Source organism: Fimicolochytrium jonesii (assembly GCF_025526975.1).
Source record: "Fimicolochytrium jonesii strain JEL569 chromosome Unknown EV422scaffold_19, whole genome shotgun sequence".
NCBI classification, from domain to species: Eukaryota; Fungi; Chytridiomycota; class Chytridiomycetes; order Spizellomycetales; family Powellomycetaceae; genus Fimicolochytrium; species Fimicolochytrium jonesii.
Window position 1 is genome coordinate 358,976 of NW_026515686.1, and position 25,925 is coordinate 384,900.

Sequence of the window (25,925 nt, forward strand, 5' to 3'; positions counted from 1 at the left end):
GAACAGTTGAAGCGCGCTAATCAAAACGCGCACGAATGCATCGAAGCGCGTCTAATCAAATGCCTTCTCTTGATCACGACGAAGTCATCTCGAGGCTTCGGGCGACGGAGAAGGCGTTGGCCTGTTGGCGACAGCGCTGAGACCGTCGGCTGGCTGCATGTGATTGGAATCGTCCCCCCGCTTGCTGTCTTCTTTCTCACTGCCTCCCTCCGCAGATATGGCAGACAAGCCCTCGCCGCCGCTGCCAGAAGATGCGACAACGGAGGACGCACGAATGAAGGATGGCCACACCCAACCGCCGAAACCACTACCGACGATGACGCAGGCATCCCACCTACGCTCCCTCAATCTCACCAACCAGTCTCTAACCGTCTTTCCCAGCGACGCGATCTCACAAGCCACCGGCATCAACCTCCTCAACCTCTCTAACAACCGCCTCTCCTCCCTGCCCGCCGAAGTACTAACTAAAATGGTCAACCTAACGATCCTGTTTTGCTCGGATAACCGCTTCACGACATTACCTGAGTGTCTAGGCCAGCTGCCGAAATTGGAGATGGTCGCGTTCAAGCATAACGCGATCAGTAGTGTTCCCGCGTCGGCTATCCCCGTCGACACGCTGCGGTGGCTGATATTGACGGATAATCATATCACCTCCTTGCCCGATGAAATTGGAGCTTGTACCAAATTGCAGAAGTTGATGCTGGCAGGGAACAAGCTGACGCATATCCCTGACTCGATGCGTGGGTGCAAAGCTCTTGAACTGGTGCGGATATCAGCGAACATGCTGGTGGAGTTTCCGACTGTTTTGCTGACGTTGCCGCGGTTGGCCTGGTTGGCGTTCGAGGGGAACCCGTTTTGCGATACAAGGGATAAGGAAGGGATTGCTCCAGTGGAGGTTCCTGTGGTGGACTGGGAGACGGTGGATGTGGAGGCGATGCTGGGTGAGGGGGCTTCGGGTGTGATTTACAAGGGTACTTGGAGGACGGAGGCGGACAAAATGCGCCCGGTTGCTGTTAAAGTGTTCAAGGGAGAGGTTACCAGGCATGTATAGACAGCGATTTGAGCTGGGGGCGAGCTCCAAGCGAAGAAAATGCTAATGTACCAACGTCTCCCCTCTAGCGACGGATGGCCACAAAGCGAGCTCTCCACTGCGCTCCACGCCGGCAACCACCCAAATCTCATCCCCATCCTCGGCCACCTCCCCGCCTCCACCTCAACATTCACCTTCACACCCTCTCCCATTCCATCAAAACCTATCCTGAACGCCGCAACCCCCAGCCCGATAAGCGCCCCCAAAAACACCGCCCTCCTCATGTCCCTCATCCCACCCACCTACAAAATCCTCGCCGGCCCACCCTCCTTCGCGACGTGCACCCGCGACGTCTACACCCCCACCACAACATTCACGCCCACCACCGCCCTGCGACTCCTCCTCGGCGTCGCAAGCGCCGTGCGGCACCTGCATGCGCGTGGAATCACGCATGGGGACTGCTATGCGCATAATGTGCTGGTTGGTGAGGATGGGGAGTGTTATCTGGGCGACTTTGGGGGGGCGAGTTTCGTGGGTGGGTTTCCGGTTAGAATTGGAGGACGGCTGAGGAGGGTGGAGGTCAGGGCGTTTGGGTGTTTGGTGGAGGAGATTACGGAGAGGTGCGTCGGCGGAGATGGGGAAGGGGATGTTGAACGAGTTTTGGAGGGTTTGAGGAAGCTGAGGAAACGGTGTGATGATGAGAATGTGGATGATCGACCGGAGTTTGAGGAGATTTGCACTGTTTTGAGAGATTGGCGTGACTGGTTCGAATAGACATGGTTGCCCTTAGACATGGTTGCCAGTGGACTGGGGAGATGCAGCTTGGATACCCATGTGCAAAGGACTTTAATTCATGTACATAGAGCCGTATGAGATGACCCCCTCTCCCCTGGTGCAATTAGTTTCGTGAAGAAGACCGCGCGAAGATGCGCTGTGGAATTACTGTACGCTTCTGTCCGGACGTATCGGACGGCTTGTTCGGACGCGCGTCAAACTCTATCATCTCGCGGGAAGTCCATCCTCCGACTTTCCAAGTTCCAATCCAACTTCAACTTCTTGCGCTCAGCACCAACTCCCCAGAGTCACTACCTAAAGACAATGTTGTGCACAACGAGTAACCACCCCATCGCCGCCGCAGACACTCAACCCCTCCTGCTCATGCTCGTCCACCGGCCGAACGCAGAAAAGCTCCATAAGGTATGCCCATCATATCGCCGCCCCGAAATTCCCACGACTAACGTTACAATAGCCATCCCCAGCAATCCTAACCCTAGGCCTAGAGCCCGCCTCCGAATCCGCGTGCGCCATTGCCGTCGTGCTCCCGAGTCGAAAACATGCTAATTGGGTGCGGGATAACGCTTATGCTGGTAAAACATCTTCATATCCGAAGCTTCAGCCGCTTTCAACTTATGCGTTGATGATACAGGATGTGTCTTCAGCGTCACCCTCCCCACCACGGGCGCATCACCAAACCACCCACCCCCGACATCAGCAACTCCGAATCCATTCTTAGACGCCGCACCAGGCACCCTCGTCGACCCACCCACACCCACATGTTTAGGCCTCTATCTCCGCACACTGCGCGCGGATGCGGTGTTGCGATTGGTTCGGGAAGGGGATCCGATGGTCGAGGAGCACGGCGGTTTTAGGGATACGGTTGAGGGGTGGTGGGTTGCTGGGTGGAATGACGGGTACGTGTATACTCTCTTCATCATATCTTGTCATCAACATCATGATTGGACTCTGCACTTAACATCCACAGTCCACACATCCCCCAAGAAGAATCCACAACCCCCATCCACAAAACAACACCAAACCTCCTCGCCTCCCTCCTCAGGTTCCGCAAATCGCGCATCGCGGCGGGCGCGAGAAAGGGGCAGCTGGCGGCTGTGGATGCGCTGATTGGGGTCGAGACGGAGTGCGTTTTCCAGGAGTGGACTGAGGCTGTTTATGGGGGTGGGAGTGATGCGGATGGGGAGGGGGAGGAGGATGGTGGGGATGACGTTGGTGAGAGCGTGGAGGGGAGTGTGGATGAGGATGAGGAGTGAGGGAATGACCGGAAGTGCACACGCTGCTGTGCGATCGCGGAAGGGTCTACATCTACAGTCCTCCCCGCCCTATTGCTTCTCACAGACAGATAGCCATCAGCGTAAAGACAATCCTATTACTGCATAGACCCTTACACTTCAGCAACAGACAGCTTTGTATTTACACCTCCTACACTGTACACGAAATTTATGCTTTTATACTACCAAAGGCGCATATCCAAAACATACATGCTCACACTTCCACAATAGACACAGGGTATAAGCCAAAAAAGGACAAACCATCACACATACAACCGGGCCCGTGCGCTAAATGTATTCAGAAACGACGCGAGCGGGAGGGTCGGGGGATGGAGGGTACGGCACGACATACGACAACAAGCAAAGCGTCCGTAAAACCCCCAGTTCGGTTCGCCGGTACGTCATACCTAGAAAACGTTGCCAAACCGCCTCCATGCTTGTGAAGTGGTCGGCATCATTCCTTTCCCCCGCGCTCAACTCCCCCTCATCCTCTCCCCTCACCCATCAACATTTACTGATAAAGACAGACACCCCGAATTTCGTTACGTTATAGACCTTCGCAACCGGCCCGCCTTCCTCCGTTGCTCTTGCCGGAAGCGGGCCCGGCGGTGGCTGTGGGGGCTGTTGTTGGTGATGCCGAGTACGATGTTGCGGGGGGTCCACCAGTCCATCATAGTCATCGTCAAGGTCCATCGGCGGCAGCGCATAGGAGGTGGAAGCGGACGCACGACGACGCGGGTTAGCGCGGGCTGGGATGATTACGCTTCGAGCTGGAACGATGTTCTTGGTCTGAGTGTTCCTGAATGCACCTTTCTTCGCTTTCCCTTTCTTTGATCCCACGCCGACCGAAATCGCACGCTTTTTGCCGTGGCCGAGAACAAACTCCTCAGACTCGCTCCCTGACGACACCGAGATGGCCTCTTCATCGGAGGAGCTGTATGACGAGTATGTGTCGTCAGAACCCGAGGCTGCGGCGCCCGGGGGCGGAGTGACCATGAGTCGGGGTCGGCGACGGATGCCTTCCTGTTGGTGTCGTCGTCGACGATGTAGGGTAGCCATTTGAATATCCTCGTCCGCGTCGGAGGAAGAAGCGGTGGCGGAGGAAGCAGAAGAAGCATCGGTGCATGCAAGACTGGCGAATTCGGAACCGGATTTCGAGATGACCATATCGTCTTCTTCACTACACTCATCCTCCACCTCACTTCCATCGTTGACCAGGATCGAGGTTGGCGCCTCGTCGCCGGATACGGCCGAAGAAGACGTCTCTGACACGCTGATGGAGCTTAACTCGCTAAGATCCGAGCTTTCGGGGTCCTCCGGGCCCCTAGCGGCGCCCGGTGGTGGTGTCGGGGGTCGCGTGAGTCTATGGGTGACCTTAGCGAGGAGCGTCTTTGTCGGAGAGGATGTTAAGGATGTAGGGTTTCTGTCGGTGCATTCCTTCCTATAGTGTCCCAGTCCCTTGCAGTGGCCGCACATTCCCTTCCTCGTGTCGCTGTCGGAAAATATAGATGGACCTCCCTTGTTGTTGGCATGTTTGGTGGCGACGGTGAAGGGCTTCAAGGCCGGCTTCGAATGGCTCCGATTTACAAATTTAACTATCTGGGAGAGGGTTGGTTTCTGAACGGCCTCCCCTGCCAGTATCACCCCTGTCGATTGGGTGTCAGAGTTGGGTCCCGATCCGGAAGCCCCCGAGATAGACTCTAGGATCTTGTCGAACGCGTACTCCATGTCCGTCTTTTTGCTCATGTCCGCAGGAGCCTTAGCGTCGCCCCCGGACACAGGCGTCTCCGCAAGGGGAGGCTGAGGCTTTGGGCCTTCGGAGATTCTAGGTCTGGCCGTCCCCAAAGGGATCCGTTTGCTTGGCCGAGAAGGGTTCTCAGAGTCGATACTTGCTTTGCGCTGCATCTGCGGAGGTTTCGTTGAGAGGCCAACGGAACTCTCGCGTGTTTTTAAAGGGCGTTTTCGTTTTGGAGTAGGTGCATCTGCGGCTGGGGCCACAACCGGCGGAGTAAGCCTGGATGGGGCCTCCGTCAGGACCGCTATCTCTGCTGCACTTTCGCTTCTTTTCGCCGACGTACGGGAAGGCAGTACCACTTTCACGCTCTCGGTGGTGTTTGGGCCAGTGTTCGAGGGAAGCGCCATCTGGCCTGCGTTCGTCGTATTTGTCACCGTGGGTGATAAGACAACTGCTGCTTTGGTGTTCGAGGGGAGGGCCGGTGCCCTGCCTGCGTTCGCCTTGGTCGTCGCCGTGGGTGATGCGACAACTACTGCCTCGTTTTCAGCTGATTTTGTCGCCGTGATCTGAGGGAAGGGCACTTTTGTTGCCTGATTCGTTATCATCGCTGGAAGAATTGTAGTCGCCTTCGTCGAGGGGAGCGCCGGTGCACTTCCTGCAGTCGTCTTGGGCGCCGCCACGAGTGATGGCACAGCTACTGTCTTGCTTTCAGTTGATTTTACCGCCGTGAGCTGGGAGGGGGCCACTTCTTCGCTTTCATTCGGTATGGCCGGGAGAGTCTCTTCGGTGCCTTCACTCGCCGGGGTATGACGGAGCGCCACTTCTTCACTTTCATTCGTGATGGTCACTGGAAGAGTCTCTGCGGTCCTTTCACTCGTCGGAGGACAGAGCGCCACTTCTTCACTTTCGTTCGTGATAGTCACTGGAAGAGTCTCTGCGGTCCTTTCACTCGTCGTCGGAGGACAGAGCACCACTTCTTCACTTTCACTCGTAATATTCGCTGGAAGAGACACTGCGGTCGTTTCACTGATCGTCGGAGGAGATAGCGCCACTTCCTTGCTTGCTTCATTCGTTATGGTCGCTGAAAGGGTCTCTGCGATGATTTTACTAGTCGTCGCAGGACGGAGCGCCTCGTCTTCACTTTCAATCTTGGTCGTCACCTTTATCTTCTTCGGAGAAGGGCGCGTTACCTTCGTCTTCTTCTTTGGAGAAGAGCGCGCCACTGCTATTCCTTCTCTCGCCTTTGCCGGCGAAGTTGGGAGTGTCTCGATCTTTACTGCCTTTTTCTTTATAGTCCCGTAGTCCTGCCAATCAGTCAGGTCGATTGTTTCCCCCTTAGAAGTTATCCCAACCAATCGCTCCGCGGGTTTCGGCGGCGGCGGGGCGTCGGCCAAAGACTTCCTACAGGCTTCCTGAATCTGACGCTGGAGGAGGACATCCCCGAGATCCGTTGGCTTCCTAGGTTTGGGCGTTCTACGTGCCCGAAGTGGTTGCTCGTCGGGCGGGATCACGAACGATGCGGGTGTAGTAGTACGGCGGCGTTTTGTAGTGTAAGAGGAAGATGATTCAGCGGAAGTCCTCACCTGCCCGGCCTCTGCCTCACTCCCTGCCGCAGCGCTCCTCTTTGGCATCTTGGCCATCGACTTGTTTCCCACGCCCGATTACGGTTGAGTTGGGATCGGTCAACTGCGGAGCGGTTCCCGTTCGCGCGTTTTTGCCTGCTGTTATTCGGACTCCTCTCGGACTCCCCAGCAAGTTATCGCTGGTCAAATAACGCAGCTGGAAGACACTGCGCCGGGAGATTGCTGTAGATGTGCTGTACTGTATGTACATCCCTCACTATTCCGACCTGCATGTGCGATTCTCTGCTTCGTCTGGAAAGTCGAGTATCTTCCCATAACCTCAAAACGAAGCTTCAAAAAATTGCAGAAAACACCAGAGGCCATGCAAGTATCTCGAACGAATCGAACTCGGGCGCCATATTGGTTCACAAATCATACCGCCGCAGGCATGAATCCTTTCATGTTGCAGAGATGGATGCGGGATGGAAGCTGAGGCAACATCTGAATGGTGGGAATCTGACACGAATCTACAGTATCGAAGGCGGGTTGCCATAATCTCATTTGCGTATGTGCCACAGTGCCAGGGTTGAGCGTGGTGGATTTGTAGATTGCAGGACATTACCAATCTCCCAGCCACAGGCGTGCCGTGATGCGACACAAAGTGGCCAACCTGTCCTCAACCCTTCCAGTTCTACACAGTCTCCTCTCCGCTAATGAAACGATTAAGATTTGGCCTCATATCCTAATCCGAAATGATTAGCCAGATGAGGTTCATGCCTCAGAAACCGTCGAACATTTGTGAGCTTTCCGCTGGGATTGGGTACGACACGCAGAGGTAACCAGGTTGGTTACACGGAAACGTCCATCGGCGGTATGCGTAGTTGGAGCCTTGCCGATCCCGAAGCCAGCCAGATATCGCAGTTGGCATCCCATAATAGTCATATTATAGATTCCGGTCCTACGTATTACGCGCGGCACCTGTTTCCTGGATATGCTGATGATGTGGAATGAGTAACTTTAAAGCCGTGACGCTCGTCCTCCATCCACAAGTGGTTGATCGCACCTCCCCCTCACTGGCTTGCTTGCACTGCCCGCCATAGCCATATTCCCTCCCTCTCCAAACCTTACTTACTGACGCTCGTGGCGCGAAAAGCAACCCCCGTTACAACCACGCCCCAGGATTTCCTCATAGCAGAGTCACATTCTCCTACTCTACTGGCGACACCCTCGTCCTTCTGTTTCCGTCTTCTTGACGCCAAGCTGCCTCAGCGCGATCTTCCCTTCCCGCGGAAGCCTTTCGCCGTCATCACTCACGACACGTAAAAGTCTCCCGTCAGATCCAGCGTTGCTGACCTTGGCTCTCGCGTTACCAGCGCTTCAACCACCGACCCTCGCAACACTGTTTCATCGACCGTCCAACCCTCGAATAACGCCGCTCGGTTGATACCGGCTTCTGTGAAAACCTAATGGGGACAGGTAGCTCAAAGGTCAAAGGGCCTGGCAAGCGCAAAAGCATTGCGAGCTTTGCCGAAAAAGATGTCGCAGAACTAGCTGCCGCAAACAACTCAACCAGTGCTATCACTACCAGCGACGCTGCCAACTCTGCTTCGCCCACAAAGGGCTCGCCACGAAGGTTCTCGGCTCCTGCGAGCATCCTCCCACCGCTCGTCACTCAGACCAAACCTTCGGAAACAGGCGGTGACCAGGCCCCCACCACCACCTCGTCCGTCGTCAAGCCGCACAGCCTGGCCATGCCTGTGCCCACACCGACTCGAAGCTTCGAGAGCAAAAAGTTTCCAAAGTCGCCTCCGCCTGTAAAGTCTGGTAACAATACGGACTTTGATGACTACACGACATCCGACGGAGCCGACAACGATAACGACAACGATAATGACGATGGTGACAAAACGACCGACAATGAAGGCGATGAAGTGGATGGAGTCAGCGCCGATGGAAGCTTGCCTAGCCCGATTTCTGATGCGTCACCTTCGAGAGGGATCTTGGGCTCGACGGCACAGCTCCATGGCGTGTCGAGCGATAAAATTGGGCCGAAAAGCAAACACAACGTCGACGACCTGATTGCTCGGCTCCTCGAAGTGCGAAACCAGAAAGTCTCAAAATCACTCTGTCTCAAAACCTCCGAAGTCGCATCCATCTGCCACGCTGCTCGTCAAATCCTCCTAAGCCAACCCATCCTTCTGGAACTGCTTCCACCCGTGAACATCGTCGGTGACATCCACGGCCAATACGAAGACCTACTGCGAATCTTTGATATGTGCGGGAGGCCGCCAGACACCAACTACCTCTTCCTGGGCGATTATGTCGACCGTGGAAAGCAGAGCTTGGAAACGATACTCTTATTGCTGTGTTACAAGATCAAATACCCGGAGAATTTCTTTATTTTGCGAGGAAATCACGAGTGCGCTTCTGTAAACAGAGGTAAGCTCTCCGTCATTGAAAGGAGCCGTGTGAACTCATTATCAGCTCGCTTACCGTTTCCCGTCTCTTTCTATCAGTATATGGGTTCTACGACGAATGCAAACGGAGATGTTCACTCAAGATATGGCGCTTGTTTACCGACGTGTTCAACTGTCTGCCGATTGCCGCTCTCGTAGCTGGTGAGTTTCAATCATCTTTCGTCTTTCTATCCGGCGAACTTCCTCCTGTCCCTATTTACTAACGCATATGTGGTCTCCAACAGGGAAGGTACCCATTCGCCTCAAATTCCCGCGATTGAAATGCTGAGCGTGAGAAACTGATCTAATTCCTCCTTCACATTGCAGATCTTCTGTATTCATGGCGGCCTGTCGCCACATTTGCATACGTAAGTTTCACCACACTGCAAGCGCGCCACTACCCAATGGTTTCCAGACACTGATTGCGTTTGGTTGAACAGGATGGACGATATCAGAGATGTAACACGGCCTAGCGATGTGCCGGATTATGGCCTGCTGAACGGTAAGACACCGTTTCCAAGTTCCGCAACCAGAAGAGAAGGTCGTGCAAAAATCACTAACGCATGTCCTCGCATGCAAACCCATAGACCTACTTTGGTCCGACCCGAGCGACGTAAGCATCTTTCATGTTCCTAACTCCCATCGAATATAACACACATACTCACACTCCTTCATCCTTCTCCTCCATAGACCGCAACAGACTGGGAAGACAACGAACGCGGCGTCTCCTACTGCTTCAGCAAACAAATCGTGTCCGAGTTTCTCGCCCGGCACGACCTCGACCTCGTGTGCAGGGCCCACATGGTCGTTGAGGAAGGCTATGAGTTTTTCAACAACCGCACACTGGTTACGGTGTTCTCGGCGCCGAATTATTGTGGGGAGTTTGATAATAAGGGGTATGGTTACCACAATGCGGTGCATTATACTGGCTGAATTTTCGCTAAACGGCTGGTTGATTTCTTGTAGAGCGGTCATGTGCGTTAACGAAGACCTCCTATGCTCCTTCGAGATCCTGGCGCCGCAGCTGAACCCGCGGTTTAAGGGCGCGGGGCGACGCAGGATGTCGCCGCCGCTCGTCAAATGAAGGGGTATCGCAGTAACGAAAGCTGCGACAGCATAACCCTGATACCTCTCTTCGACCTGATACATCGGCACACGGACGACGGGGACTTGTGACAGTAGGGGTATCCGCAATTTGTAGGATGTGGGATTGAATCGACTTTTACCGACATATGAGTGGGAGTGGAGACTGGGCCACCAACATCGAACCCGCTACATACCCCGCCTTCCATGAAAAACCGTCGTCCGCCCAGGGCTACCCATCGATAACTGACGACCACGCAATCCCTTACTCCCGCTGCGCGTCCCGCAATCCCACACACCTCCACTCCACCTCCCTCACACCCCACCCCCGTCCCGATACCTTTCCTACATTCTTGTACATGCATTCACCGTCTCGTCGTTATCTCTTCTAGCGGCTGTTTCCCACCTGGTGTTCCGTCCCACATCTCAAAACGTCCCCTTTATTTCGGTCCCACTGTTTTTAGCATCAGCGGCTTTTGCGGGACGGAGTACGTGATATGTATTAGGGGGGCTTCTCCCCCTTTTTGTTAGTGGGACGTGTTGTGGGCAATATATAAAAATTTCGATTTTGTTACAAACGAAGCGAAGAGGGATGTCACCCCCAAAACCCCCACCCCACCCCATTGCGGACTCGCAGGAAGCGACCCTACGTCGCTGCCATCTGTTCCTTCCCACGTGCACCATCGCAGCAGGACATACCCCAGGACTGTTACTTCATATTACCCCCCTGGTGTGAGCCGTCTCACTACGGGTCAAGTCCCTTATCAACGTCAACAGCCCTTTCGCCGACAGGTCTACATGGCGCGACGAATGGGTTGGTTGGGTGGGGATCCCGACGAGAACGGCAGGAGTGTGGTAGTATGTTGCCGGTGTTGCCGAGCGATGGGAGAGGTGACCAGATCTGTCCGAGCAGTGGCCAAGGTGGCCAAGCGGTTCGAGCGGTGTGAAGCAGTGAAGGCCCTGAAGGACCCGACCACCCTTGACGGCACTATGCGTGGCGGGGTTGTGGCGGGGACGACAGGCAGCCCCACTGTTCACACGCGAACGACAACAGGTGCGTACCTCGCGTACAGTTGGTGGTCACAGACAAGCGAAATAGTAAATTCCGCATCTTGAATCCGAGGTATGCCCGTCTCGTCTCGCATTCGTCTCGCGTGCCCGGGTCCATACTGCCAACCACTGATTCATAGCTTTTTCTCAGCGGGATGGGTGTTATGCTTTCTGTGCCCTATTCTCTTGAAACCGATGCACGCCACAACCTTACACCTCCACACCCCTCTCAACCCGGGCAACCTTCAGCTCCAAATCCGAGATCACGTCGTCGTAGCAGATGAAGATGTCGGAGAGATTATTTATCTGCCATTCCCAGTTTTTCAATACACATGTCAGTCCTGGTATGATGAACAAGGGAGGGAGGTGTGAACTCACGAAATGGTTGTAAGAGTCTAGTATTTCTGCGAGCTTCCGCTGTGTGGCGTTTTCTTTACTTCTTTGCAAGACGATTGATGATTCGAGGGTGCTGAGGTGGCGGATATTGATGGGGAGGTCTATATCGTTCCGGAAATGAGTATCAATGCGTCCTATCGTTGTTCCACTCCCTAATTCGCGTGAAACCTTTCCTCAAACCTACTATCAAGTACCCCCTTCCGATCCAACTCCCCCCTCAGGGCATCCACCATCCGCAATTCTTCGGCAACCAGCAGCAACTCGCTCTCGGCGCTCAGCACCAGATCCTTTTTGGCAGCCACATCCAGTAATGCAGCGCGGTCAGTGTCGGCGTCGGACGAGGAGTCGGGGGTTAGGAGCGGGCGCAGTTGGTTGTCTGCGGGAGATCATGTGAGAGATGTGGGATGGGATGGGAGAGACGGGGATGAGTCTGGGTAGGTGGATAGTGACGGCGCTGGCAAGGGGCAAGGCTCCTGTCCCTCGCCTCTCAAAGCATCCAATTCACCCCCACCACAACACGTCCACTTCGACTTCCATCCACTCACAAATCCCCAATCCTAGCGCAGTCTGCAAACATACATCGAAAAACAAAATCTCCCACAGCTTTCTTCTCCACCATACACCTCTGCAGCCTATCCTGCACGCGCTGGAGGGACTTGACCAGCGAGTGCCTGCTGCTACTGCTGCTATCGGACGCATCTTCGCGGGGATGGGTGTTGGCGGCAAGTGATGGCGAGGTGAGGTGCTCGAGATGGGATAGGCGGTCAAGCAGGGCGGAGGTGGGGTCGTCGTCGACGGTGGTGACGGCGGCGGACGAGTGTGTTGGTGTGGATGACATTCTGATGGTGATGAGGGTCTGGATGACTAGGGAGGTTCTGGGGAGGTCTACGTGGAGTTGCCTAAGATGGTCTCGTAAGCTCTCGTAAGTTCGCGGTTTTATGGTCGCGGTCCTTTTGTTTTCTCATGTGTGGAATATTTGGTCTAGCGCACAGACCGTCACAGAGACTCCGTTCCGAAGGCTCCTGCAACCATACGTACCGAACTCTCCGTACGTTCACATACTTTCGTCCTCACAAACCTCTTCTCGAAGAGCCTACGCACTTGCAAAGATGGTGCTGTACGTTATCGGTCTCGGCCTGTCCGATGAGAAGGACATTACGGTGAAAGGGCTTGAGGCGGTCAAGTCATGCGAACGGATATATCTGGAGGCATACACGAGTATCCTCACTGTCGGGAAGGAGAGGCTGGTAGGGAACTTTCAATTTCGCTTCAAAGAGCTCACGTGAACTTAGTGAGAAATTCGTCTTTCAACAGGAAGCGTTTTACGGGAAGCCGGTGGTCATTGCGGACAGGGAAATGGTCGAGTCTGAAGCCGACGTGATATTGAAAGATGCGGATAAAGTGAATGTAGCCTTTCTCGTTGTCGGAGACCCGTTTGGGTACGTTCGTTTCCCAGCAACTCACTCCCCTACTACCGTGCACGGTCCCATTGAAATTGAAACCTTTTCTTGGCACTCCAGAGCAACAACGCACACCGACCTCGTCCACCGGGCAACGGAGCTCTCCATTCCAGTGATCCCCATCCACAATGCCTCGATCATGAACGCCGTCGGCTGCTGTGGGCTGCAATTGTACAACTACGGGCAGACGGTGTCCATTGTGTTTTTCACCGAGACCTGGAAACCAGACAGTTTTTACGACAAGATAAAGATGAATACAGACATGGAATTGCATACGCTGTGTTTGTTGGATATAAAGGTGAAGGAGCAGAGTATTGAGAACATGGCTCGGTGAGTTGTTGGTTGATCGTTTGCGACCATCGTGATCTGCATGAGCTCACACCACCCCCAAACAGCGGCCGCAATATCTACGAACCCCCACGCTACATGACCATCAACACCGCCGTCGAGCAGCTCCTCGAAGTCCACGAAACCCGCGCCGCCGCCTCTCCAGAATCGAAACCGGCCTACACAAAGAACAGCATCGTCGTCGGGCTGGCCCGCGTTGGATGTGACGACCAGAAAATTGTGGCAGGGACGCTGGAGGAGTTGCTCACGGTCGATTTTGGGGGGCCGTTGCATTCGCTGGTCATTGCGGGGAAGATGCACTTTTTGGAGGCGGAGGTTGTGAAGGCGTTTGCGGTGGACAAAGAGACTTTCGACAAGTATGCGGTTGTTTCGCAGCATTAGATCCAGAACGCCCTTTCACGGTTACCCGCCGCAGTCGGGTTTCAGTGAGATGCGTATTGAAAGGAGCATGGACTGCGGGCTGCTGGGACCTCGAAGAGTACAATCTTGGGGGACATGCCCGCGCAAGGCAAGGCATGAAAGAGGCGGAGACTCATTGGATGCCTGGATATGAGGCCGCTGCGTTCGCCGCAAGTCACTTCAGACGCGGCCGAGTGGAGCCGACGGTGGGCCGGGGATGTGACCTTAACTCAACTTACCTATGAAGCGGGCGGTGCTGTCCGGCGAAACGGAAGTAGTAGAAACAGTCGCCGGAACGGAAGAAGTAGAAACATCTCCATAGCTCTCACATGCAGCGATCATGGGGCCCTTGGTGCATATGATAGATTAGATAGACCCTCTGGAATCGTATTTATTCACTCCCAATGATTGAATGGGCAGGCTGGAAACTGGGCTGGAAAGGCCAGTCACGGGGCAACGCGCGCGGTTTAAATGGGAGGACCTTTTTCGAGGCCTTGACACATCCTTGCAATCCTTGCTCAAACTCCGAACGCAAGTGCAGTTCGAACCACACACAACATAACAGCTGGAATAGAAAGCATCGTCCACTCGAATGTCAATAACAGCCCTCGAATTCTTCTCCGGCCTCGGCGGCCTCCACTACGGCCTCGAGTTCGCGCACCCCTCCTCCAAAGTCGTCGCCGCATTCGACATCAACCTGCACGCCAACGCCTGCTACACGCACAATTTCTCCCTCAAACCCAGCGACACCTCCATCGACCGCCTCACCGCGGCCCACCTCGACAAATTCAACGCAAACTGCTGGCTGCTCTCCCCGCCATGCCAGCCATACACCCAGGGCGGCAAATCGCTGGATGAGAGGGATACGCGCGCCGAGGGGCTGTTGAGGCTTGTAACGCTGTTGGGGGAAGTGAGGAGGAGGCCGGAGTTTGTGTTTTTGGAGAATGTGCCGAATTTTGAGGTGTGAATGGGTAAACGTCGCTGTTCAATGTTTTTCGGGGATGGGAGTGGGAGTGGGGACTCACGGGGGTGTTATGTGGTGTGTAGAAATCGACCAGCAGGGCGATGTTGGTGAATAAGCTGGATGAGCTCCGGTATGAGATCCATGAGTTTTTGGTCTCGCCGTTGCAGATTGGGATCCCGAATGATCGAAGGCGGTATTATTTGACTGTGAGTGTCCATCAATGGAGTGCGACCCCGATGACGGAGTGATCTGACCGCTTTCTTGCAGGCCCGGCTACGCTCTTCCGACACACCTTCCGACCCCCCAACAATACCCTACATCGAGCGAGCAACAATCCACACAGAACCGCGCATCCCATCAAAAGCATTACCCACGCCCGACGTAGATGTCGACCCGCTGAGCGCGTACCTGGAAGACTTGACGGAGGATGAGGAGGCCGCGTACCTTATACCCGAACATTTTGTGACGAAGAGGCATGGGTATCGGTTCGGTACGTTCTTGTGCGATGCCTTGCCTCTGTCGCGCGCGAGTGTAACACTCATGCGCATCTCACTGTGTAGATATCGTCCAACCGACTTCACAACGCAGCGCTTGTTTCACCAAGGTATGTACGACCCGTCGGGATATTGTACTTTGCATGAATCATCCTCACCCCTTCTCGACTTGGATCAGGCCTACGGCTCACACCACGTCATCGGCAGCGGATCTTTCCTACAGACCCGCGACTTCAACGTAAGTCCCTCCCACACACCACCCCACTCACGACCCTCCCCCGCTAACCCTCTCTTCACCCAACAGAAACAAATCGACCCAGCATCCCACCCCGCAGTCCTCTCTCTCCGCCCGCGCTTCTTCACACCCACGGAAGTTGCGAGGTTGCACGCTTTCCCTGTTGATTCGTCACCATCATCTTCCTCGCCATCGAATACTGATGATTCGGCAGGGATGGAGAGACACGGATTCAGTTTCCCAGCCTCGATAACCCTCGCGCAGAAATGGCGCTTGTTGGGGAATTCGTTGAATGTGAGGGTTGTGGGGGTTTTGATGCGGGATGTGCTGTTTCGGTGATTTGCGTCGAAACTTCCGAGACAAAATAGATATTAGTAGACTCCTGATTCTCGTTAATGAGTAGAGCTACCGTATGTAGAAGCACATTGCATCACGGGATTAGTAAACATCGGAGATTCAGAATGTAATTTATGATACATTTTTGTCCCGTCACCAACCCAGTCCATGCCGCACCATCACAAATGCACCCACTTGTCCAGTGACCCATCAAAAATGAAAAGGCGGGTATCCACCAATTTCACAACCAATGTTCCTTCCACACACTCCTCACGAGGAAGGAGAGGTATAACCCCCCGGTCTAGGCGGCAACACCGGCTTCCCCTGCCCCCCCTGCCCACCCTCCTCGCCCACAGCCCACGAATCCAACCTAACCGGCGGCCTCAAATCCTCCTCCCTCCCTCCCACCCTCTCCGTATGCACAACCGCCGACGGCACATGCACATAACTCTGCTGCACATAACTCGGCGCAATCGGCTGCGAATACCGCTGCTGTCCAGCCGTATTACCGTTCTTGTTATTGTTGTGCGAGGGCGGCTGTGATGGGAGGGATTCGTGGTTGACGAGGGTATGGTGGGGCGGGAGGGAGTGGGAGTGGTGGTGGCGGGTGGGTTGTTGCGCGTATGGTACTTGGTGTTTTTGTTGTTGTTGTTGTTGTTGTTGGCGAAGCGCAAGGGTGTAGTCCAGAGAGCCTTTGCGGGCGGGGGTGGTGATAAAGGTTTGGGGTTGGGCGAAGGGGTTGTGCGGGTGGTGGAGGTGTTGGGGGGATGTTGGTTGCTGTTGTTGCTGATCTTGTTGGTCGTAATATGATTGTGGGGGTTCGCGGCCGTGTACAGGGGGTTGGGAGTAAGCTTGGTGCTGGTGATACCCATACTGTTGCTGCTGCCCACGCGGACTAGTAGGGTCTGCAAATGGATCGACTTCGTCCATTAGGTTGAGCAGTACCCCTGCAGGATCCGTAGAGGTCGTGGACGTGCTAGAGGCGCTAGGTGGGGCGGCCAACTGTGTCGACGCGCGGGCGCCTGCGACGGAGTGCAGCGCGGAGGATGTCGAGTCGGCGTGTGGTTGCTGCTGATCATGCGGGTAAGTGTTTGGTACCTGCTGTATTTGTGAGGACTGGTGGATGAGGTCCTGCAGCGACGCGGCGGCAGCGGTGCCAATGGGACTCGAGGAGCCCCAGCTGATGCGCATTGTTGCTTTCGTGTTGGTGGTTTGGGATCCGGCGTCGATGGAGTCGCGAGACGAGGAGGACGGGGAGGATTGGATGGCGTCGGGTATGTGGGTGGACACGTCGTCCCACTGTTGTTGCTGTTCGTGATGCGAGCTGCGCGCCGGGGCCTGCCTCGGCGCAGAGTGGGATGCAGGATTCCTGGGACCGGCATTTGACATGGATAGATACTGCAATGCAGGTACTGAGGTAGCATCGTTTGCTGAAGACGATGTCCGCTGAGGAGACGTCCGCACCGTACCATTGCTGCTGATATCTCCGCTCATGCGAGAACCTTTGCCGATTCCCAACGAAGATGCAACGGACTGCGGCCGTGCCCGTGCTGGTTTTGCAGGTGGCGGCAGCCCAGGAAGGTCCTTATTCGGCGAATTGGATTTTGATGACGCGGCAGAGTCCATCGGCGTCATGCGTGGGGTGTTTGTTGAGGACGTGGCAGGAGAGAGATTGATGTCCTTCAAGATCCCGATCGTCGGATCATTGTGATATCCATGTCCCGGCGCCGCGGCGTAGCTTCCAGACGCAGGCCCAAACAGTGTCTCCCTCTCCAGGATCAACGTTTTGAAGAGCGCGCTCCCCACGCTCAAAGTCGGACAGAAGATGACCTGCAAGTTCGCAAGCCCCATCTTGTTCTTCGCCTCGTTTTCTGTGACCCGGTTCAAATGCGAGAAAAGAATGTACAGCAGGGCTCGATGGTGATTTGGTATAGATGCAAGCTGTTTCTTCGTTTCCGCTACCAGCTGCGGAGGAATGTCCGACGCGACGGATGATAGTGGTGAGGTCCCTAAAGACGACCCTGTGGCTCCAGGTTTGACTTGATGCGCTGAGAATGTGGAAACGAGCGAGGCGGCGTCGTCCTGGAAGGCTTGGTACATGCGGGAGAGTGGGGTGACCGTGGAATCGGTCAGGATCGACTCTGGGACTACGAATGGATGAATTCAGTTGAAGTAATGCGCCGGAGAATATCTAAGAAGGACAGGCAGACTTACGCTCGCGGAGCCAAGCTTTGAAGAGGGACGCCACGGCATTCGGATCTATCTGCTCTTTTATGAGCTCGATGTCCGACTCAGTATTGAATCTGTGCCGTAGATTTGCAACTTCTGTGGTGGATCCGGAAACGCGATATCTATGAGAGTCAACAACGGGTTTTAGCGTTCGGCGGTGACTAGTGCGTCAAGGCTTGCATCAATTTTCCAGAGGACATACATTCCAACCTCCTCGAGTCCTGGGAAACGGAGAGCATGAGCGACGCGGGTTTGTTGGCCAAGTAGAAAGTGGCCCGCATGAACATACCATGGATATCAAGATACTCGATACATCGGTAAAATACCGCCGGCACATTGCGAACAGCCTCTTCCGGGTACCATAAGGGACCATTTATAGCATCCACCCGAGATTTCGCCAATGCATCGGTGAGAGACACTCCAAAGACCGGGGCACTCGCGACTCCATCTTGACTCGCGGACGCCGACCCACTCCCTGGCTTCCCGGATCGCTCTTTATACTCTGCAACAGCTACCTTCGCCTTTGCCGAAATCTCGGACCCCTTTTCAGCAGCTTTCGCTCTCCATTCGGCGGTGACTTTCGCTGCCTCGGAAGCTTTCGATTTGAACTTTTGTTTGAACGCAGATACTTTGCTGCCCGACAGCAAGTTGGATGCGCCGCCACTAACCCCAGCTGATCCTCCACCTCCGCTTGTCCCTGATCCGTCATATCGGTCATCAGCCGGTATAGAAGAGCCAGATGTGTGCGAGAACGACCTCGAATCCGGCTCGTCTCGGGTATCGTCACGGTGAAAAGTGGAGGTATACTGAGGATCGGCAAATGGCGACTCAGAGTAGGTGGCCGCTTGCAGGCTTCCATCTCGGGCGTACTTTGAAAGGCCGCTGGAGTTGCTCGTGCTCTTTGGAAACGGCCGTGCGAAAGCTGGCCGACTGGTTGTCTGAGGTGCTACCGTCGCCGCAGTGCGAGACTCTGTCCTTGGAGGGGCTGAAGGAGTGAGTTGAAACCGTCTTGCGCTCTCCTGCTGCTCTTGCTGCATGTTCTGATATCCCCGCGACATTTCGTTTTTCTGAAGATCGTTGGGGAATTTGGGACTGACTTGGTCGTGAAGAGACCGTCGCGTGCCGTCTACGATGACCGCTTGTCCAAGATGATGCCCCCACTGAGGCTGGAATATACAGTACGACGAAACGGCAAGCCTTTTATCAATGCAGGAAGAAGTTGGGCTGGTCAGTGGCCGACTTCAGCCGTCGCGCAAAGCTGTGCTCATTGAAAATACCTCGCCCGTCAAGGTCGCCGCAAAGATGACTTTCTCAAGCAAATGGCCTTCGCAAGACCGACGACGACCAGACGATGACCAACCAGCAGCAGCAGCAGCGGCAGTGGGTCGTTTCGTTATATGAGTATCCGCTGGGACCACTTATTTATTACAAGCGTGGGAAAGCCCTTTTAGCGGAGTTGGTCAGTATGATCGAAGGTGAACATGAGTTGAGTTCTTGATGAGGGCGCGAGGAGGTGACAACAACAGCACAACAACGCACAACAGCCCGCGCAGCTCACCCTGAGACCAGGCTAATATGCAGGACATCCCCCCTTCTGGTCCCCAGGTTTCTCCACTCTCCCACAGAGTCCGCACATACGGATGTCGACAATACCACTGGTGAGGGTCGGACGGTTTCGCATAGTATCTCATTATTAGGCTGCCCAACCTACCCAGCGCCAGAAACAGCTTCGATACTCCGCGGGACACTCGGTTTCAAGAAAAGCCCTATGAAGTTTGAACACCTGTCAAGTTGACATATGGATGGACTCCGCGGCTACTAGCCCAAGTTCCAAGTTGGAGAAGTTGGGGACTTTCTGCTTCTTCTGTGTCGGCAGGCCTGCAGGCCCTCTAAATTCGCCATCTAGATCTGACACCGCGAGTGACAACAGGACGAGTGAGCCAAGCGAACTGAGCAGAACGAACACGGCGAGAGAGGCGAGAGCCCAGCAGTCCTAGCGGTCCCGACGACCGGTCCGCCAACGGACGAGTACTCTGCCGGTTTTTCGTCCTTCGTCGTCGGAGCCAGGTTTCGAGACAGGCCCTGACAAAAGATCCTGCTGGTCCTGACCACCCCGACAGAGTCCGATCTAAGCGAGCTAATTACTGTGAGTGTTTTCAGCCCGTTGTCTACGCTGCCCGTCTCGGAGATCGAGGAAGTGAAGCACCCAGCGACTTACTCCGGAAACGTCCCTTTGTCAACCCATCTGATCACCACCACCATGAGGTTCGTATGCATATCGGACACGCACCGCAGACATGCTGAGCTCACACTACCAGATGGCGACGTTCTCATCCACCCCGGCGATTTCACCGACAGCGGCGAGGAGTTGGAAGTGATGTCCTTTACCGACTGGCTCACCAGCCTCACTCAGTTCCGTTAGAAGGTTGTGATTGCAGGCAACCACGAACGGACCTTTGACATCCCCTACTATTGCGAGCAGGATCGTCGGCGCCGGCTCGACGAGGGTCTGGATGTGTATGCGCGTCGCGTCAAAGCCATCTTGGACAATGAGAGACTGAGGAGCGAGCACGGTATCGTGTACCTAGAGGACGCAAAGTTCTCTCTTCCGGACCCTGCTGGCGGTGAAATAACCGTTTGGGGCCACCCTTGGCAGCCAGCTTACGCTAATTTCGCATTCAACCTTCCTCGGGATGGACCAGAATTGCGAGAAGTGGTGAGGAACATTCCGGCGGAGATTGATATCCTTGTCACCCATGGACCCCCGTTTGGGATGTTGGACGTGGCATTCCGCGGGAAATCGTTCGGCTGCTCCTTCCTTGCGGAACGCTTACTTGCTCCGACATTGATGGAGCGCCTGCAAAACTGGTTCTTTGCTGATGCAGGCCGGGAGACGCTTCCCACATGTGACGCTCAGGTCCATGTCTTCGGTCACATTCACTCTGGCTACGGCACCAAGATGTTCCAACGGACATCGCTTTATCAATGCAAGCCTTTGCGCAGAAAGAGGCAAGGCCTTGAATGCCCCAATCATCTTTGAACTCTCCAGTCAGCGAAAATGAACCCTCCATCTCAATTCTACCTGATTTCATGCCGGAGGAATGGTCTTCCAAGGGACGCCATCTTACGGGAGAGGAGTGTCTGCAGGTCTTACTTCTCGCGTAGGAAGTTTCGGTGCTCCATCTGTTCCTCCATTGTCTGGCGTATGAGCACTTTGACCGGTAGCATCGCCTTCCTTCAACCTCCATCGCAGTAAGCGGTCCTCCGTGTTACGCGGCCCGCTGGTCGATACTGTGAGCTGAGGCTATGATTCAAGTGCCCTTTGCAACGCCTCGCGTACCCAAATCCGTGGATGAAATACGCGGTCGAAACGAAGAAGCTGCAGATGAGAGAGTTGAGAGGCAAGGACATCCGTTCTCCATGGATTATCTTCGGGAAACCATGGTGGTGAATGCGGCAGGAGTATGTGGCATGCCGGCATCGCTGCATCGAGGACACAACGGCAATAGGGGGATTCGACGTCGGGAGGAGGGAGACGGATCAACTCGTAGAGGAGCCCAAAAGCCGGTGATCACAAGCCGCGAAGTACGGCAAGGAAGGGCAAATGTGGTTATTGCGGCAAGGCGCATCATTGAATTAAGGCATGTCGCGCCAGCGTCAAGAAAGTCCGTTAAAACGCGCAAGTAGCCCGCGCAAACTCAATGTGGTGGGAAATCGACACCCGTACAATGGGTATAGCAGCCTCACAAAGTGAGGTTTCATGATGAGCGTCTCCTGCTGCGACAAGGGACATCAAATGGGATCATACCAATTATCAAGACCGGGTGATGAATGTCACAGTTGGAAGATCGACCCCAGGAGAACGGCCATTGCAGGGTTTGTGGGAATAGTGGACACTGGGCTGCAGACCGTTCTGCGAAATTCAACAAGCCGCATCCCACGAGGGACCAGAAAACCTCGGGGACAACAAGACCGGGCAATGGAGGAAGGTCGGTCCGGATGTGGGTGGGTCTTAGCAAATTGGTTTTTGCGGGAGGGCATGCCACCGGGCATCCGACCGCTCTGCGCGACCACGTCTCGCCCCATCGGCATCGGGAAGTAGCAACTCGAAGCCGATCTCAAAGCCGTTCACCATCCCCACCAGACACGTCAATTAGATAAGCGGTCCCTCTCAACCTTCTGGCAGCAGAACAGGGCAAGTGTCATTTCAGCGGCAGGGTCGACCACCTGACGAGAAACTGCTACGACAAGGCGATGACTGAAGACTCGATTTTCAACCGGGTCCCATTCGAGCAACCCTACCGCGTCCCGCACCCTCATCGTCATATCATACTAATCCCACCGCAACTCGACTACTCGTTCCCCGCCCCCGACCTTGCAAGAAACTTCACGGCCAACGATCGAAGCAGCCTCGGTTGGGCTCGAACATATGCGCATCGATTCTGATTAACGCTGGAGCCTCTTCTTCGCGTGCTTCAATGGAGGTTGTTGGCGACAGTGACCTACCATCTCGCCCGACCACCCACGCCCCCACCGGGTCCTGCGATGGGACCCGGACGATCCCGATAGCAGTGATCTTACTGAGCTTAGCTTTATCAGTGTATCGGAGACGTCTTGGCGAAGGTCACCCATAGACTCGCACAACCGCAGACATTAGGACCGTGGTTTCATACCATTCACGAAAACCGGTGAGGAATGCGGAAGGTTGCGATATTGCCAGCGACGGCAGCGACGACAGGGACGAAGAAGGGCTGTGGAAAGAATGGATACTGCGCTGCACAAAATACTTCTGCCCAAAATACTTCACGGGGAGCGTCCAGGCTCGCAGAGTTAGTTCGTAGAACATGGAACACGATTCCTGTACGGTAGCCTCAATTAGAGGTGCCGGTAGTGTATACTCAAAATCATAAGTTGGAATACGAGGACACTGGCAAACGCAACCTCCTTCTAACTGCACTAGGAATCGGGGTATCTAATACGGCGGCTAGTCCAACCCTATGCCAAGTCCAAAAATGTCTCAAGATTGAGCGGTCTATCCAAGAGTCTTCAGCCTCTAAGAGCTGATATCCCCGTCTCTCTCTCCCACCCGACCCCCACCCAGACCCCCACCCGCAACCCCCGGCTCGATTCCTCCCGCCCCAACTCAATACATGGCAATATCGATAACCGAGATGCCCTTGGTCGACTGATACAGTATCGAAATGACCCCATCAGCCTGAATCCTTGCCCGATCCACTGTCGGGTCCGTCACCGACAGGAGCCCTTCGTTCGCGCCATTCCACATCATCTTCCAGTCCGTGTACCCGCTCGCAGCCGTCGCACGTACAACTCGCAACCCGCTCATAAGCACGTAGGCGTTGTTGCGGTCATCGACAACGACAGTACTCATCCCGACGCGGCCAATGAGGAAGGGGACGGGGATGCGTGTGTGGGATGTGCCCGTTGCTGCGCGGGCGATGAGGAACGGTTGGGCGTACGTTGCACGGTGAGAGTAGTTTGCGCAGGCGACGTAGGAGGGGTCGACGTAGGAGCTGAGGCCCATGGGACGGCCGTTGTTGTCGACTTCCATGGATTCGCCGTTGCGGATAGCGCGGTCGGCCAACTGGGCGTCGGCGATGATGCCGGTGGTGCTGACTCTGATGAGGGTGGTGGAGCCGGTGATGCCGACGGTGGTGCCTGCGGCGGTTTTCCACGTGCGGCCCCAATCGTCCGAGTAGACATAGACGGTGTCGTGGTTGTTTATGCCACTGTACCCGGCGCAGGAGACGTAGGCGTTTTCGGCCCAGACGCCATATAGGTGGAGCCGGTTGTTTTTCATGAGAATGCCGTGAGGGAGAAGGGACCGTGCTGTGGATGTCTTGGTTGTGGTGGAGGAGAGTGGTGTGTATGTTGTCGGGGTCGTGTACGAGCCGTCCCAGCTCACAAACCTGCCGAGGGAAACCCATTTCATCGTCGTGTTGCTGTACTCGGCCAATTCTACCGAGCTGTTTCCATTGAATGCACCTGGCATGTAGTACAGCTGGACCGTATTGCCCGTGACAATGAACCGTGGGAAAAGTGGATTGGCTGGCAGCGCCGTGCCGTTCAGGGTGGTCATTGTGCTGGAGAAGCGGCCCCAGTGCCAGGATTTTTTCTTGCCACTGGCGAGCGCAAGGCCGGACTCGCTGGCGATGTAATTAATGACAGTTCCGCCGCCGTTGAAGCTAAGGTGGATGCGTCCATCGATGGCCGATATGGCTATGTTGGGAGTGTGTTCGGTAGCGACCGACAATTCGGCATACGATGTGGTTGTGAACGCTGTTTCACCGGCATTTGAGGCATCAATTTGTCCGTTCACGGCCGTTATTTGCCAGTCACCCGTTGGGTGCAGGAGACGACGGGCAACTCTCAGTGTTCCGTTAGCGCCCCACCATGTGGCATATTGCATATCCAGGAACGTCGTCAGAGCCGCCGCTTGGCTGGCTCGGAAGTTGATTGCTGTCGGATAGAAGTGGTGAGCATGATGAACGTCGGCAGACGATGGGTCGGTCGATGAACCGATGATGAACCATGAATGATGCGGAACGGCCATCGTTCGCTTCGCTTGCAAAAAAAAAAAATCGGTCGCATGCCTCCAGCATTCTTGGGGCTCAAGCGCAATGGGGTTCTCGACATTGGTCCCTCAAATTTCCTCAAGTTTCTTCCGCCTCGCATTGCTCGGCCCCCGGCGCAACGGGGTCGCTAGCGCTTGCGCATCTTCTCGCTATCGGTCTCACACGTTTCCTCTTTCTCTCCTCCCACCCACTCGCAGACCTCTTGCTTCGCCAGGCACTCGGTACTCACCAGCAGGCCCGAGACTCCAAATCGGGTCAGTATCCAAATGCGTTATCCCAACGACCTCGGCCCTACTCCACCCAAGGGTCTGAAACGCCACGAGAATCACAAAACAGAGTTGGTTCCTGTATGATGAAGTTTTTCGTCGGACGAGGTGGTCAGCTTCCGAACCGATAGAGGTGCTTCTTTCCGCAACGTGAGTATGGCGCTTACCACATGTCGGCCTAACGAATCACTAACAGTGTCCAGCTTTTTTTCGGCGAAGGCAGGGAAGAGATAAGAGAACCCGGCACAGACAGACGGCAGGCCGAAGGGCGATTATTTAAGGAGCACAGGAGGAGGCCCGGTCGGCTGTCGGCACGTTGTATCCTGAAGAAGTTACGGAAAACAACTCCGCACGGGCATCAGTGGCCAATGTACGCCGATGGATAGTTAGTGGAGCCCCCCCCCCCCCCCCCCTGGAGCCCCGTGCAGATTGAAGTGGTGTTGCTACTATATATACTTGAGTAAGGGATAGGGTGGGAATAGTGAACATCTGGCTCACCGAAAAAGCCGTGGCTTCGGTGCTTTCGGTGTTTGTCCTTGTCAAGCGTTTGCTTTCCGAGGGCGACGCGTGTTCGCATCGATTGTACAGTATCTACGCCCGGTCTTCCGAACCGCTGGTATCGCTTGACATCTATTGACTCTCGGTCTTGCATCGGGACAAATATCGAATCCTATCTACAAGCATCCATCCTCTGCGTCAACAGTTCGCCAATTCCTCGCCATATCTCCAAACAGTCAGCACATTCGGTTCCAGAGTGTAAACAAGCGAGATCCTGGTGCATTTATGCGTAACCTCCCGGAACAAGCTGAGCGAGGTTGTACGGCACATGCAGGCGGTTGATGCATGCCGCCGGCCGCCCGACCTTTAATACATAGGAAGAAGAGGAAGCCGATGGAATGATATTCACGGAATGTTCGAAATGCCGACCTAGTGCATCTAGTACATTGACTCCCCCCATGCGAAGTAACAGCCTTTTATTCTATCCCGTCAGTTTGTCGACTCCGCTCCATTGTGAACGGATGAGGCAATCGTTAAGAAGCAGATTAATGTCGCTGCGGTCATGTGACTTTAACTAATTAAGGGCCTTTTTGGACAGCCCTTTCCGTCTCGCAATAACGGCGTCGCTTGACGGCATGGCGAAACGCTGGAAAGCATAGAAGTCATCCCAGCACCAGCTGGCAAAGTTATGGGATAAGACTCATGAAGGGCATGGCGTTTTGACA

The 25,925-nt window shown here is 54.9% G+C and overlaps 8 protein-coding genes across 8 annotated transcripts; 6 read left to right on the forward strand and 2 right to left on the reverse strand.

Annotated features, from left to right (window-relative positions):
• Window positions 1–316: 316 nt before the first annotated feature.
• On the forward strand, window positions 317–1,804 carry EV422DRAFT_551133 (protein kinase; the record flags this gene model as incomplete). Its single annotated transcript, XM_053071816.1, has 2 exons — window positions 317–1,041; window positions 1,120–1,804. The coding sequence occupies 2 exons, from the start codon at window positions 317–319 to the stop codon at window positions 1,802–1,804; spliced, it is 1,410 nt and encodes a 469-aa protein (XP_052923914.1).
• Window positions 1,805–2,081: 277 nt separating this feature from the next.
• On the forward strand, window positions 2,082–2,991 carry EV422DRAFT_536223 (uncharacterized protein). Its single transcript, XM_053070813.1, has 3 exons — window positions 2,082–2,227; window positions 2,280–2,397; window positions 2,457–2,991. Exons 1-3 carry the CDS (start codon window positions 2,129–2,131, stop codon window positions 2,930–2,932), a joined length of 693 nt encoding a protein of 230 aa, XP_052923915.1. The 5' UTR covers window positions 2,082–2,128; the 3' UTR covers window positions 2,933–2,991.
• Window positions 2,992–8,144: 5,153 nt separating this feature from the next.
• On the forward strand, window positions 8,145–9,933 carry EV422DRAFT_498453 (Metallo-dependent phosphatase; the record flags this gene model as incomplete). Its single annotated transcript, XM_053068021.1, has 7 exons — window positions 8,145–8,832; window positions 8,910–9,031; window positions 9,177–9,217; window positions 9,290–9,351; window positions 9,437–9,462; window positions 9,540–9,745; window positions 9,816–9,933. 7 exons carry the CDS (start codon window positions 8,145–8,147, stop codon window positions 9,931–9,933), a joined length of 1,263 nt encoding a protein of 420 aa, XP_052923916.1.
• Window positions 9,934–12,263: 2,330 nt separating this feature from the next.
• On the forward strand, window positions 12,264–13,651 carry EV422DRAFT_129041 (tetrapyrrole methylase). Its single transcript, XM_053064724.1, has 5 exons — window positions 12,264–12,300; window positions 12,371–12,625; window positions 12,693–12,817; window positions 12,899–13,168; window positions 13,234–13,651. Exons 2-5 carry the CDS (start codon window positions 12,488–12,490, stop codon window positions 13,565–13,567), a joined length of 867 nt encoding a protein of 288 aa, XP_052923917.1. The 5' UTR covers window positions 12,264–12,300; window positions 12,371–12,487; the 3' UTR covers window positions 13,568–13,651.
• Window positions 13,652–14,177: 526 nt separating this feature from the next.
• Window positions 14,178–15,971, forward strand: EV422DRAFT_574264 (S-adenosyl-L-methionine-dependent methyltransferase; the record flags this gene model as incomplete). The annotated part of the gene is made up of 6 exons (XM_053073185.1): window positions 14,178–14,546; window positions 14,633–14,755; window positions 14,817–15,039; window positions 15,110–15,153; window positions 15,222–15,281; window positions 15,348–15,971. 6 exons carry the CDS (start codon window positions 14,178–14,180, stop codon window positions 15,615–15,617), a joined length of 1,089 nt encoding a protein of 362 aa, XP_052923918.1. The 3' UTR covers window positions 15,618–15,971.
• On the reverse strand, window positions 15,742–19,256 carry EV422DRAFT_129192 (uncharacterized protein). Its single transcript, XM_053064725.1, has 5 exons — window positions 19,121–19,256; window positions 18,133–19,040; window positions 18,046–18,064; window positions 17,829–17,965; window positions 15,742–17,761 (listed from the first exon to the last, which is right to left on the reverse strand). The coding sequence occupies exons 2-5, from the start codon at window positions 18,899–18,901 to the stop codon at window positions 15,885–15,887; spliced, it is 2,802 nt and encodes a 933-aa protein (XP_052923919.1). The 5' UTR covers window positions 18,902–19,040; window positions 19,121–19,256; the 3' UTR covers window positions 15,742–15,884.
• A 389-nt stretch (window positions 19,257–19,645) lies between these two features.
• On the forward strand, window positions 19,646–20,883 carry EV422DRAFT_507807 (uncharacterized protein; the record flags this gene model as incomplete). Its single annotated transcript, XM_053068679.1, has 4 exons — window positions 19,646–19,778; window positions 19,964–20,108; window positions 20,139–20,217; window positions 20,266–20,883. The coding sequence occupies 4 exons, from the start codon at window positions 19,646–19,648 to the stop codon at window positions 20,881–20,883; spliced, it is 975 nt and encodes a 324-aa protein (XP_052923920.1).
• A 2,050-nt stretch (window positions 20,884–22,933) lies between these two features.
• Window positions 22,934–25,115, reverse strand: EV422DRAFT_536244 (uncharacterized protein). Its single transcript, XM_053070814.1, has 3 exons — window positions 24,870–25,115; window positions 24,666–24,781; window positions 22,934–24,320 (listed from the first exon to the last, which is right to left on the reverse strand). Exons 1-3 carry the CDS (start codon window positions 24,872–24,874, stop codon window positions 22,987–22,989), a joined length of 1,455 nt encoding a protein of 484 aa, XP_052923921.1. The 5' UTR covers window positions 24,875–25,115; the 3' UTR covers window positions 22,934–22,986.
• Window positions 25,116–25,925: the final 810 nt, after the last annotated feature.

What these genes read in the sequence shown, in the direction of transcription:
- EV422DRAFT_536223 (XM_053070813.1), top strand. Translation starts at nt 2,129, where the DNA reads ATGTTGTGCACAACGAGTAACCACCCCATCGCCGCCGCAGACACTCAA. An exon ending in ACGCAGAAAAGCTCCATAAG is followed by an intron (nt 2,228 to 2,279) that starts GTATGCCCATCA and finishes ACGTTACAATAG; the next exon opens with CCATCCCCAGCAATCCTAAC. An exon ending in GCGGGATAACGCTTATGCTG is followed by an intron (nt 2,398 to 2,456) that starts GTAAAACATCTT and finishes TTGATGATACAG; the next exon opens with GATGTGTCTTCAGCGTCACC.
- EV422DRAFT_536244 (XM_053070814.1), bottom strand. An exon ending in TTGGAGTCTCGGGCCTGCTG is followed by an intron (nt 24,321 to 24,665) that starts GTGAGTACCGAG and finishes TCTATCCGACAG; the next exon opens with CAATCAACTTCCGAGCCAGC.
- EV422DRAFT_129192 (XM_053064725.1), bottom strand. Translation starts at nt 18,901, where the DNA reads ATGTCGCGGGGATATCAGAACATGCAGCAAGAGCAGCAGGAGAGCGCA. An exon ending in CAAAGCTTGGCTCCGCGAGC is followed by an intron (nt 17,762 to 17,828) that starts GTAAGTCTGCCT and finishes ATCCATTCGTAG; the next exon opens with TCCCAGAGTCGATCCTGACC.
- EV422DRAFT_129041 (XM_053064724.1), top strand. Translation starts at nt 12,488, where the DNA reads ATGGTGCTGTACGTTATCGGTCTCGGCCTGTCCGATGAGAAGGACATT. An exon ending in GTTGTCGGAGACCCGTTTGG is followed by an intron (nt 12,818 to 12,898) that starts GTACGTTCGTTT and finishes TTGGCACTCCAG; the next exon opens with AGCAACAACGCACACCGACC. An exon ending in AGTATTGAGAACATGGCTCG is followed by an intron (nt 13,169 to 13,233) that starts GTGAGTTGTTGG and finishes ACCCCCAAACAG; the next exon opens with CGGCCGCAATATCTACGAAC.